Source organism: Typopeltis vanoorti, chromosome 14 (assembly GCF_054136105.1).
Source record: "Typopeltis vanoorti isolate ZY-2024b chromosome 14, IOZ_Tvanoo_1.0, whole genome shotgun sequence".
Lineage (NCBI taxonomy): Eukaryota > Metazoa > Arthropoda > Arachnida > Uropygi > Thelyphonidae > Typopeltis > Typopeltis vanoorti.
This window is the reverse complement of record NC_143562.1, coordinates 37,910,356-37,923,642: the sequence shown is the minus strand read 5'-3', so window position 1 is coordinate 37,923,642 and position 13,287 is coordinate 37,910,356. Positions and strand designations below refer to the sequence as shown.

Genomic DNA, 13,287 nt, shown 5'->3' with positions numbered 1-13,287 from the left:
TTTATAAACTTATTAGCGTGTATCTAATTTTTATTGGGTTTTTGGTTTGTATATCGAATAAACTTGACGAATATACTGATATTTAATACTTTATATAAGATACAATAATATTAAATTTTTGCTTAAACATTGATATATTTTCACGTAGGCTTTTAAAAAATATATGAATTAGTGTATCGTGGTTTAATACTTTGAGATTATTTTGTATGGTTCTACGATAATAATACTCGTATAGTATCTGTTCCGATATTTAAAAGCAGTGATTAAACGTGTGTTAAAATGAACTCACATCTGGGTTATCATGACAATTTTGTTGGTAAGGATCACAACTTCTCATTCCTAATGAACTGCTTTATTGCTTTAGCTTTTTCTTTGATTCTGCTTTTATGTACTGGGTTGTATTGTATTGCAAAAGTTAGCTCGCGTTTTTTTTTTTCCTGTTCCAAAAGGTAGTAGCTGTCTTGATATTCAATAATATCAATTTCCTTGCTACATTTCTTCTCTCTTCTCAATACGATATTATTCATCTTATTAACTTACACACTATTTATTGAGGCTATAAGTTGTTCTTGTTTGGGAAAACTTCGTTGCTCTGCTGTCAAAGTGAACGAACCATTTAATTTATTATCTTTTGTTTACTATTTTTCTTCAATAACTCTTCTTTTAATTAGGATTATTTCATTCACCCTTGTTAGTGTAACGACGAGAAAGAATGTTTTGAATTCTGCTACTACCGAAATCGGTCGTGGTCTGTTCACGTGATGTGTTGTTTTACTGACAGACAGTGAAATTTCTGACAATGCATTTTCAATATTGTTAAACTGCTAGAGGTAAAATGCTGCAGATCCACCGAGAATTAACAAACGACTTGTTACAAGTCTTATCTGATGAATACTGAGTATAAAAGCATTCAGATTCACATTCTGTTTTATGATAAGCAAGCTCTACTATCCAATACGAATTCACTTCTGGAACATATTCTATTATCTTTAGCTGCCCTTCTTGATAACTTTTTTTTTATTTCTTTGAGGTAAATCAATCTGTAATGCCGAACTTTCTTCTTAAATATAGCTACATTGATGTCTATTCAAAAGTTTACTGGGAGTACACAAGCAGACCGGATAAAACATGTAGTCGAACTGATATTGAATGGTTAATTATAAACTCGCTTAGACATTCTAAAAGCAAATGAATGCTTGCACATCTCAAAACAGAAAGATTCAATATTAGCTAAGTTTTTAAATTTTTTTTCAGGCAATATTATATGAAAGTCACCACTGAGGATATCTACGAAGTTTCTAGCGTTATTATGAAGTTTTTCGGTCCTCATAGAGTAACACTACTTTTCGTCTTCTTCTTCCTTAACGGTGGTCTATCAATACCGGAACAACTCGTTATTTAGTCAGTTAAATATAGATAATAAGAAAGGCAAAGTTTTTGATGCCATTAAAATGAAACAAACAAAAAAAATGACGTATTATATTTTGAAGTAATTTCTCTTGATTTTATGCATGAAATAAAGACTGTCTGATATCTGAATAACATTCTGTATGATGCAGATAATTTTGTCTGAGAGAGAGAGAGAGAGAGAGAATATGCCGGACTTCATTTCATTACTTCTAATTATTGGAACTAAATGCTAAGTTAATGATTGTTGTCGCAGTAGAGAATGCGTTACTTTGCAGGGATGGGTGGCTTCATGCACTTCTTTTTTTTTATTGTACAGGACTGTTATAAGCGGGATTGAGATTCTTTCGAAAGACCAATCTTTGCCGGAGGTCAATAGATGCAAAAAAAGTATTGCACAAAGAGTGACATGACTTTCTTGGCAATTCAGACATCTGCAACTTCATTATTTCACCATTCTGTTTACGCCGACTGACCTGCGGTGAAAATGCAATTAATTTTGATTACATCGCAGCACTGTTGATAGTCGCATGAATATCATTTCTGTGGCTGTTCCCATTACTTCAAAAATTAAAGTTATCTGCTGGGTCATGGTAGTGGGATGGGTCACAATAGTTAATGAGCAATCGAAATAGTCTTTTTTTTTATTATTTCAAAAGCATCTCCTAGAATAGTCTTTGTCAGAAAACGTGGGTTAGGCTCTCCCCTTCATAGTACGATTGGGACATTTTATGAGTTTTTCGACGAAAATGATTTCGTACAGAGTGGCAGGAAGATGGATTTCATTCTACATGATATTCTTCTCATATTCTTTGAGGTAATCTAAAGCAACCAAACCTTCAAAATATTGGCTTTAAATAATACAGAAAAATCGACCGTGGAATACACACACGATACATACAATTATTAAATATGAGTTAGGATAAGGACAAGTTCTTATTTAACACACTGTAAGAATGTACTCAACTTCAACAGATAGTGAGAGGAGGAGGAGACCAGCCCAGTTTCCAAATTAGGGCTAAAAATTGTGCTGCCTATTCTTCCATTTGGGAAATGAATAAGCGTCATTTGAAGAGTGATTTATTTGTGAACGAGTGATTCGTTATCTATTTGAAAACAAGCACCTTAAATATGTGCCACTTTGACGTCAGTCCCCCAACTCAGTAACTGACCCTGTTACGTCAGTGTAATAATTGACATTTTCATTTTTGCACACTGTGATTTGCGTTAAGCGTGCAATTTGTGTTCGTTTCTTTCCCATTTAGACGCGTGTGGAATTATTCACATCACACAAAAAACCGACCCGCTTCCCTCTCTTTCTTCTCTTGGTGTATGCTTACTTCCTCTGCGGATGTAAGCAGCGATAGACTGATCTGTCACACCGAAAGAATTATTTCCTTCCAACCAATGGCGAAATCCTTTATTTTCAAAGTTTTATATATAATTAAACTCCGGATCGTGACATACTTTTTAACAATACCCTAATCGGATCTCTGTTTTACGGAAGATGTTGTCAGCCAATTGGAATCCTAGCACAAGACAATTTCCTAAGTCGTACTGAGCATGTAAAATTTTAGATTGAATACCAAGTGACCTTTCACCTATCAATGTTCGCATTACCGGACGTTCGGGCATTTATAAGTGTTTGCAATGGTACACGAGAGACACACAAACACCTGCAAGGTCAATCGTGTAGTCTGTTAGGGATAATATTCATGGATGCAATCGTAAAAAGAGTCGTAAACCCAACGATATAACTTAATTAACAACCGCAGAGAGAAAACAAGTCGAGTCCGTTCTCATACGATGAGAGGAAAAAAAACGCGGAAATGACGATATTACAAATGATGAACGACACCTTCAGTATTAAACCCTTTCAGCCTGTTTATTTACTTCTATTGGTGGTGTGGTGTTGTAATCTCTTGCTTTGAAGTCGCAGAATTCGAACTATTTTGAAACCTAATTGATAAACATTGATATGACCGTTTCGAATGGAATGGCAAGAAAATGAGGGAAGAAAGAAAGAGGGAGAGCCAGTTTTAATTTTATCTGTCCGCAGTATACTTGAAAGATTAAGTTGAATGGCTGGCGGGTTATTACAAGATTTAAACGCTTAATTGGTAACATTCGTCTTATCAACTATCTTGGTCACTGGAACCATTAATTCTTATTCCTTTTCTACTTCTTACGTAGAGGCCAAACACAGATCACAAAGTTAGATCCGGGATTCAGATATCAAAATAATCAATGTCTTCCACATACTGTGTGTGTGTGTGTGTGTGTGTGTGTGTGTGTGTGTGTGTGTGTGTGTGTGTGTGTGTGTGTGTGTGTGTGTGTGTGTGTGTGCGTGCGTGCGTGCGTGCGTGCGTGCGTGCGAGAGAGAGAGAGAGAGAGAGCTCAAATATGTACGATGATATTTCAAATGATTCTGCAGTATCGCGTCATCTTAGTATCTGATAAACAGCCCAGCAATTTCCTTCACGCGGATGTTCGACTTACCTTACTATAAACTTTCTATGGACGTTACAATCTACCTATTAGAGCTCCGCCTCCTTTCGCAATTAGCCTTGCACCCTAAGTTATCCATATTTATAGGCGTCTTTTAAATTATCGCTAGCCACGAAGCCCCTCCTTTATTCAGGACACACACATAAAGAAGAGAGAATCTGCAGTGACAGTTGTTTTACAAACAAGTAAGACAGAAATCTTCATAGAATTTGTCTAAACAGCGTTGTTGTTTCCTATTTCTGTTGCACAAGTCATGCATAATCCAGACACTTAGGTGTACAAGACACCACCTTGATAAGTGAGGCGTGCCGACGTACTCATCTGTAACTAACTGGAAGATACAGATGACTTGTCTCAAATGATCAGTGATACAATCCGGTATTCCTAAGTAGTTATAGACACTACATTTAACCCCCTTAAACCTTTTGCGTCGTGCTTCATTGAATTATAACTAAGAAACTTCTGTGCATCCCTAGATCATCTTCTGTTTAATGACGGTACTGTCACGGTACGAAATATAGCGGATTAATACTTTCAGAAGGATGAATTTTCTGTCTTTTTAAGTTGGCTATTACTTTGTTTCCTAGATGCTACTCTTCAGTACTTATAATACTTATTATTATAGAATGGCACGACTTTAAATTCCATTTATCATAATAATCCTTTAGTAACTACTAATAGAAGTGGACTTAGTGAAACAGAATATTACTAACGTAAGTAAATAAATCTTTCGATTTATTGCAGACTAACTATTTAGTGAACAATGAGCCATTTATATTGATATAGTACAGCTTTAGCGGTAGTTATTTTGATTTTGTTAGATCTCTTCAGTGTTGATGTGTTTACACCACACTTTTGATGAGGTGAAAGTTTTGTGTTTACTGACGTGAAACGCGGATATTATATATTTCATTCTTTAAAGACTAGAATCAAGGATGTTCCATTGAGTTTAGTCGAATAGAGTTGTTAGTATTAGATTTAACGACTACGTACATCGTATGTTATATGATGCGTGCATTAGAAAGCTTTCATGTGGTCTCCTGAACACGTATTTTGTTAAGATGTGTACACGTTCATTTAAACTAAGCAACTGAAACTGAACCAATGATAAAATAATTGGCTTAAAACCTGTAAACATACCGTCATGTAGACATGGATTTTGCTCTTTTGTACTTGAACGCGTGTCGCAACATTAACAATTAAAAGTGAAGACGAAGAACACTTTAAGATGCAGTGAAATACAACAACAAAAAGCTGTTATCAGCGCACGTGTCTGCTAGTCTTTTCTGACAATGCACATCGCTGTCCGGTAGACTTGTCGTCCACGCGGCAACTCTTATCGGAAAGTTCGATTGTCGTGTTGACGGCCCGTAGTAAGCAGTGTGCTATGAAACACGCACGAATTCTAACGCAGATTGATGCGACTCAGACATTCTTCCAACGCCACATTTACGTATGCGGTGGAAGGATGTCTGGCCAAGTGCAGTAAATTAAAAGAAAGGCATTTTGAAGCAATTTAAGACTGATTGCATTTCATGTTCAAATTGAACCGCAAGTTGTTTCTGAATTTATGTATGCGGGATATCGTCCGGAGTGGTGTTTCAGATTTTTTTTTTTTTTATCGGTGTCAACGTTTTTGTCCTTCTGTTGACGCCAATGTAGTGCATTCCCCAGGATGCTCTTTGATCTGTAAATTTCCGAGTAGGCATCACTTGTTTCCGATTAACTCTGCTTACTTCTTTCGATGTATAAATCGTAAAGTATTTCCTTTCCTCCCCATGAATTCGCCTCTCCAGATTGATTTATTTTTCAGGATAAATCGGCATGAACTTCTCCTCGAAGACACCTCCGATTCCTAATGTGTTTGTATCCTTTTTTAACCGGTTATTGCTTTGAAAAGATCTGTTTACCATTTTCATCTTCCTCTTTAATGACAAATCTAAAAATAATGGGCAGCCGCACAAGACAGGGTTACTAGGGATTTTCCCGAGTAAATGGCATTATTGACTCACATTAGTTTGAAATTTAAGTTATAAAATATCATGACTTTAGGTGACATCAACATAAATTTGAATTGGTCTGTTAATTGTTTCATATTTCAAATGTGTTTGATAAAATGAAGTTCAAGAATCAGCTCTAACATTCTTCTTCTTTCCAGGTGCCGTGGAATGTTTCTCCTTTCGTTCGCAGCAAAGAGGATGGGACAGGATAACAAAAATATTATTTGAGATTTGATCTTCCTCCCAGCAGTACCTGTAGAAAGAAACAGGAACATCTAAATCCACCGAGAAGAACTGAATCTAAAAACCTATTTTTGTTCAAGGCGAAAGTGAACGAACACTGAAAGTTGATTAACCATCTTTCTGTGATTAAGATATGATTGATTTATTGAATGACCAATGTGTGTGTCGTAATAAACTCTCATTCAGAACTATGCCTCCTCGTTTCTCCTGCATTCTTGTGTGTTACATCTGCGTCACTTCACAACATAAACAAAAATCTCTGACAATAACATGCTATGCCACAAATATCAGCAATGGAAATAAATTTCCCAAAGAAAGCGGAGGTGTCCGTACTCGTGCTACTGCTTACTTTACAAAGTAAGCAGTAGTATTAAAAGTATTAAAAGAACAAAATTAGTGAAAAGTTCTTCTTGCTTTCTAAGAATTATATGATATTCGAAGTTTTAAATCACGAATTTCTCGACATCCCTGTGTAGCATAGCATTTTATGTCTCGAGCCCTTCAAACACACTTGAACTGTTAATAAATCTATTGAAACAAGGGAAAAAAAACTAAATGCAGAGGAATTCTTCAGTTCACATCTTTCTTCGAGAATGTTTTTAAGCTGAGGTTGGTGACGTATATAGGATCATTGAAGTAAGTTCTAATAAGGAGGAAACAGGAAGAAAAAGAATGGGGGGGGGAATCCTTGATTCGCATAGTTCAAACGTGATGAATTAGCTTAGTTTAAGCAAACCGATTTTGGTTGAACTGTAATTTCTTAGAGATTAGATCTCAATCATTCGTGCAAAGAAACAAACACCAACAAAAACACATTACAAAATTACACTCTTATAAGTAGTACAGGTTTCTTCTTATTGTAAAGTTATCTAACATCGAACGAATTCTACAACAAACAAGATGTTAATCTTTAATCCAGAGCATTACACTTTCTGAGTATTGATTGGCGGTTATTTCACGGAATATCAACAGATATGTTTGGAATCCACCTCAAAACATAATGAATGAATAAATAATAAACAAAACCACACCTTTTCATGTGTGATTAAAAATCACACATGAAATTATAATACATTAAGTGAAAACATAATAGCTGAAAATATATGGAACTGTCACTAGTTCTATAAACTATTGATGCTGTGGAGTAATTTTTCATCACTTGTAAAATGGCAGAATTGAGACCTCTTTCTAAGAACATCAATGGATATGAGACACTGCCAACTACCTCAGAGACATAAGCAGCCTAAATTCTTCCAAACTTTCTAATGTTTATGCCTTTAAATAATGTACTACCCTAAGAACAATACCAATAAAGATTATTCTCTTTTACGTTACCATCACAAATAGGATGGGATGTAGTAGTATTATTAGTAATAATATAAACAATGTTACTGTTACCGCATAATGTCGGTCGTAGCAATCGGAATGTTATGGTGGGATCAGAATGAACGATGCAGTCAACATCGAAATGTAGTCGTACATGTATTTATTAATAATCTGTGTTTGACCCGTGCAAACTTGTAGGAACTAACTGTTGCTATAAAACAAAAAAAAATTGAACAATCAAATAAAAAATCTCAATAAAAAAAGCAGAATAAGCCTAAGATAAACATTAAATCTTCAAGCGACCATAGCAACAGTTATTGCATATAATGCGTACATTTAAGTAATGGAAAGATGACTGGAATCATATGGTGGAACAATTTTTTTTTTCTTCCAAAACTTACGGAGTGCCTTTCAGAGAAAAAGAAAACTATAACTGTCTATTCTTCTGTCCGTGTAAACAATATAAACTTCGAAATGGAATGCAAGGAAGCAGCATATACAAAGCGAAAAAAATTTCTGAAAAGAATACACAGAATTTACTTAAACGTTGTTAAATAAATTTAATTAGCATTTTTATTTTAAATTGCTTCGAAGCGCATAAATAATTTGGTATAAAATATAAGTAGCACTCTGAAGACCTGCAATTTGTCAAACTTCACAGACTTTCAGATGGAAATAGCTTATAGTAATTATACAGTTAAAAGAATAATGTGTAGTGTGAGGAATATACATGTATGTGTTTTATAGTGAGAAAAGGACAATTCAATTTTGAGCAAGCCATTGTTCATGGCTGCATTAATAACGATATTTTTTTAGGAAAATAAAAACTAGCACCCATTCTAAATCCTGTTCAGCTTTATAATTCGAATCCTACAACCAAAGGTTAAAATTTTGGTTTTAAATTCAACTTTATCTTAACTAGCATATTCTTGTTCGGAGAAAACGTCATCATTCATGTAGAATACCCAAATGCAAATCTCTAGAACAGAAAGTAATTGAGCATTCGTGCCAGATGGCTATTAAAAACATAAATTGTTCTTTGAGTCGAAGTCCAAAACTGATTCCCATCTGTTGCACCTCAACAAGTTCATGAGTATATTTCCCAAAAACTGCTGGAGTTTTTTCCTTATACATAAATCTATGATACATAAACACGTTTGAAAAATGTTCAGAGGATTCGTGTATGCTTGTCATTAATATAAGTTAGTCCGTTTACCTAAGTGCTGATTCTGCATCGCCTTTCTGTGTAAACTTTAACCGTTTTGGATTGATTGTCTCACGTACGTTTGCATCTGTTCGGCGAAACCAAGTATTTGTAAATTCAGATCGCAGAACTGTATACAAGAGAAGGATTGAAATATGTTGAAAAATGATGCAGTCCGCGGACGACTTGGATTGTGTACAGCCTAAACTAGATATTTTTCCCTATCGTTTACATAATAAGAAGATAAATAAATACCGTTCTGATACTTTAATTCTTATTCTTCTAATGGCATGCATCTAACTTGAAAATCACTGCTTTCCAATAGAATTCGGAGCAGGAGCAGTAAACAGCAGTAAACATGGATTGAAAACAAAAAGAATATAACAGAGCAGGTATTGATCCGAGTTTTAGCATACCCAAATTGGGCAATTAGGATCTTTACTAAAATCTGGCGAGGCATTTCAAATGAACAAACTAAATTACATGAAAAGACACAAAATGATGCATAAAATTATCCTGGTAATGTAGTCGTATTAATAAAATCTTAACACAACAATTCCCAAAACAGACTTAAGATAATTGATGACTTCGTTATACAACAACGCATCGTACAATTAGTTATTTGCATATAAGAATGTGTTCAGTGGTACTGTTGTAAAGTGACATCATGATTATCACAGTTGTACAGAATAAACTGAGTGCGAGATTAATTTCAAGTATCTCGCCAATCGCAACTTACAAATTGTGTGTCCGTAACTGTCATAACCCGTGTGGATATTTTCGAGAGTGACTGCCGTTTGCCGGATGTTTTTCTCTCATTCGTATTTAAGCACACTTTTCTGTCAAAGAGAATGAGCGCGCGACTTAACTAAGTGAGCTCCAGTAGTGCTTACAATTTTTTAAAACTATGTTTTACGGAAACTCTTCTTTGCAGTTTCCAAACAACAAGAATATTTCTTCCTACTAATTTTCCAGTGTTCAAATTAAATGTACTCCAAAATCCAAGAGGGATCTTTGTAGATCTACAACGACTATCCTTTCAGCTCTCTCTCTCTCTGTGAGGTATTATACATGGGAACACAGAGCGATTCTAAAACACTCCAAAGGCAAGCACCTAACAAATAGTTGTTTAATGATCCCAGGCTGGTTTGATCACATGTTTGATCTCATGTAGCAATAGGCTGCCCCCCTCCACACACACACACGCACGCACGCGCGCTTGGCATTCAAAACGCATTGTTTAGTCAACTGTTTGTTTGCATCCGCTGTTGTCATTAATAGATCAATGAATATTATTCGTTTGTATGTAAACAAGTTCATATTTAGTCTCAACATTAACATTGATAATTTTGATCATTTTTCCTTCAGAAGCACGTTATCCATTTGTATGACGATTCTTTGATATCGCAAGTCTCGATTAGTTTTCCCTTTTGCAAATATACGCGGGCAGTCTAATAAATTTTTCTATTCCATTCTGTCCCATTGGATCAAGCAACCATGGCAACAGTTATTGCATATGATGCGTACATTTAAGTAATGGAAAGATGACTGGAATCATATGGTGGAACAATTTTTTTTTTTTTTTTTCAAAACTTACGAAGCGCCCCAGAGCAAAAGAAATTCTTGAATTAAATTTGTTACAGAATATTTTTCGTGATATTTAATTTCTCTAGCACATGTTCACAAGCTGCGAAGTGCTTTCTTGTAATTTGAGTGTTCTTGCTAAGGCGATTATTATTTTGTATGGAAGATTTACAATGCTCCATTAAATCCGATAATTTATTCTCCAACAGAAAAAATTAACAACAATAAATATCAGTAAAAGTGCAAAAATATTCTTAGATCCAGAATGCATCCCCCCCCCCCTTTAAAAAAAAAAAAACCAGATCAACATAGTCATAAAAATACCTGGATAGCCCGCCTGCATAGTACTATAACATGATCCGGTACCTTTTTTTTTTCTCTATTTTTAACTTGGGATATCCGTCTACTAAAATCGACAGATGTCGCTGAGGTATACCAAACACGTTGTATGTGCATGGAAAGGATATGTGAGATTCATTCCCTACTGTAGTGCAGCCCATCGATCCGAGTTACAATAGCTAATGTGCCTAGCAAACACAACACGAACTTTCAGAATGCATAGTGGGTGGCTCAAATGCAGAGACGTGAAAGGAGTAAATGCAACTAGAGGTCAGTCAGACTGCATACGTTGATGTGTGTCAGTGTATGTGTGTGTGTATGTTTTCTTTCCCATGGAAATGTAGTTTCAATAAAACGAACTGAAAGTCTAATCCAAGCAGTGGGAACTTTGCGGACGGCACAGACCAAAACGTCTACTCACGTGCACACGTTGTCCGTATTAATCACTGTCGGCAAGTGCCCCCGAATCCCGCCTCCGTAAGAGCTCCGCCCTACTATGGGCAACGGCAGCTGAAAGGGGGACGTCGAGAGGGGGGGGGGGGGGAGAGAGAGGAGGTTAGCTACCGTGACACTATCGACCTTGCATGTCCCTTAACTCCCAGCCACGATTACGTTAAAGGCCTTCGCTAGAGACGGAGGAACTCCTAGCAGACCGCCGGATTTGTACGGAGCATCAGCGTTCCGAAGTTTTCAGCATGGAAACATGCCGCCAATGAGTAGTCTGCATTAGGGACGTGACTGTGACGTTCTCCCTCCCCGCACACGTCACGTGGAGAAGCAGCCAATCGGACGGAGCGACACAAACCTATCCATCACCGCCATGATTGTCGGTCGTCTCGCTGAGCGAGGCCAGCTCGAGACCAATGCAGAGCGCATAGCACTAGGGGTCGTTTTGCATGCGGATGCTAGCGGCGCCCATGCCCGCCTCAGTATGGCTACCAGCATGTCCAATCCGTACGTCGCCACAAGCGCAGTGTCCTCCTTGACGAACACACACTCTGACAGCTCCGGCATGCAGGTCGCCACCTCGCAGGCCGGCTACGCGCGCGAGCCTCCAGAGATGAAGTACATGCCGCCGCAGCATCAGGGCCCCAACGGTCACGCTTTGGCTCCGCACCACCAATGGGTCAGTCTGCCACCTCACAACGATCCCGGACCGTGGTCGACGGGGATGCCTCCTCCCGGCCTGCATTCTCAGGACATCAAGCCGCCACACACGGCCGCTGATCTGCACCCCACCGCCCTCCACCACCGTCCTCCGCAGCATATGGCGGCTTCTCACCCATGGCACCCATCGTCGCTAGCGTCGCCACATATGGGTGGCATGCCGCCGGGAAATGGACCGTCGCACCTACAGCACTCGGCCTACGGAATGAATGGAATGCTGGCCCACGGCGGAGGCCAGGTGCATCCTGCCATGAGGGAGGTTCCGACGCATCCCGACCACCAGCAGCACCAACATCACCATCACCACCATCAACTGGACGGCCACACCCGATCCCTCGACCACAGGCACCCCGAGAGTGGAGAGGAGGAGGCTCCGAGCTCCGACGACTTAGAACAGTTCGCCAAACAATTCAAACAACGGAGGATTAAGTTGGGATTCACCCAAGCCGACGTGGGGTTAGCACTTGGCACGCTCTACGGAAACGTCTTCAGCCAGACGACCATCTGCAGATTCGAAGCCCTTCAGTTGAGCTTCAAAAACATGTGCAAGTTGAAGCCACTTCTAGCCAAGTGGCTCGAAGAAGCCGACAGTACCACGGGGTCGCCGACCAACATCGACAAAATCGCCGCTCAAGGCCGTAAGCGAAAGAAGCGAACGAGCATCGAAGTATCGGTGAAAGGCGCTCTCGAGAGTCACTTCCATAAGCAGCCGAAACCGTCAGCGCAGGAGATTACGAGCCTCGCGGACAGTCTACAGCTGGAAAAAGAGGTCGTGCGTGTGTGGTTCTGCAATCGTCGGCAAAAGGAGAAGCGGATGACCCCTCCGATCGCACAGCTGCAGCAGAACAACGGAGGTCAGGGGACCCCGTCGGGGACCAATAACGACATGCTTCTCGGCCATGGGGGAAGTCCGCTACACGCACATTCTCACAGTCCGTCGTTGATGCAGTCACCTCCGCCGCATACCACCAGCCTTTCTTCCCACTCCGTAGCTCAGTCCCTAACGGCGCATTGACCTCAGACTGCGGAATTCCATCCGTTTCATTTTTTTCTGTGACCTGTGCACAAACCTAGTGGACTTGTGACGGACGACTGCCAAAACGCGCCCGATGACGGGCAGTTTTTACGGAGACTGTAGGAGAGATTACAGACCAACATTCCGTTTGTAAATAGTGCCGACAGGTGAGACTTTATATTTGTTTTTCTGTGCCAAGATTAGTTTGTATGTAGTGAACACACGAACGGTGTGACGACAGGTCAATCCATACCAGGTAGTCGGAAAGGGTCAAAGTTCAGCGAGACGCTAGTCCAGGTGTACGGCTAGGTTACCTTTCTTTGGTTATCTTCTCGGCCAGGGTTTTAGAAAGCCTTAGTGTAGAACGTCACCTAGTTTCCCCTCCACCAACCCCCCCCCCCAGGTGTTGGTTTTTATACACAATCACCCATCCACCACCTACCCACCCACCTAGGAGAGCCAGGCACTTTATACTGTACTATATCCTAGGGGTT

The 13,287-nt window shown here is 39.0% G+C and overlaps 1 protein-coding gene across 1 annotated transcript; it reads left to right on the top strand.

Annotated features, from left to right (window-relative positions):
* The first annotated feature begins 11,431 nt into the window (after nt 1-11,431).
* Nucleotides 11,432-12,795, top strand: vvl (ventral veins lacking). Its single transcript, XM_090404334.1, has one exon. The coding sequence runs from the start codon at nt 11,432-11,434 to the stop codon at nt 12,791-12,793; it is 1,362 nt and encodes a 453-aa protein (XP_090260460.1). The 3' UTR covers nt 12,794-12,795.
* The last annotated feature ends 492 nt before the right edge of the window (nt 12,796-13,287 follow it).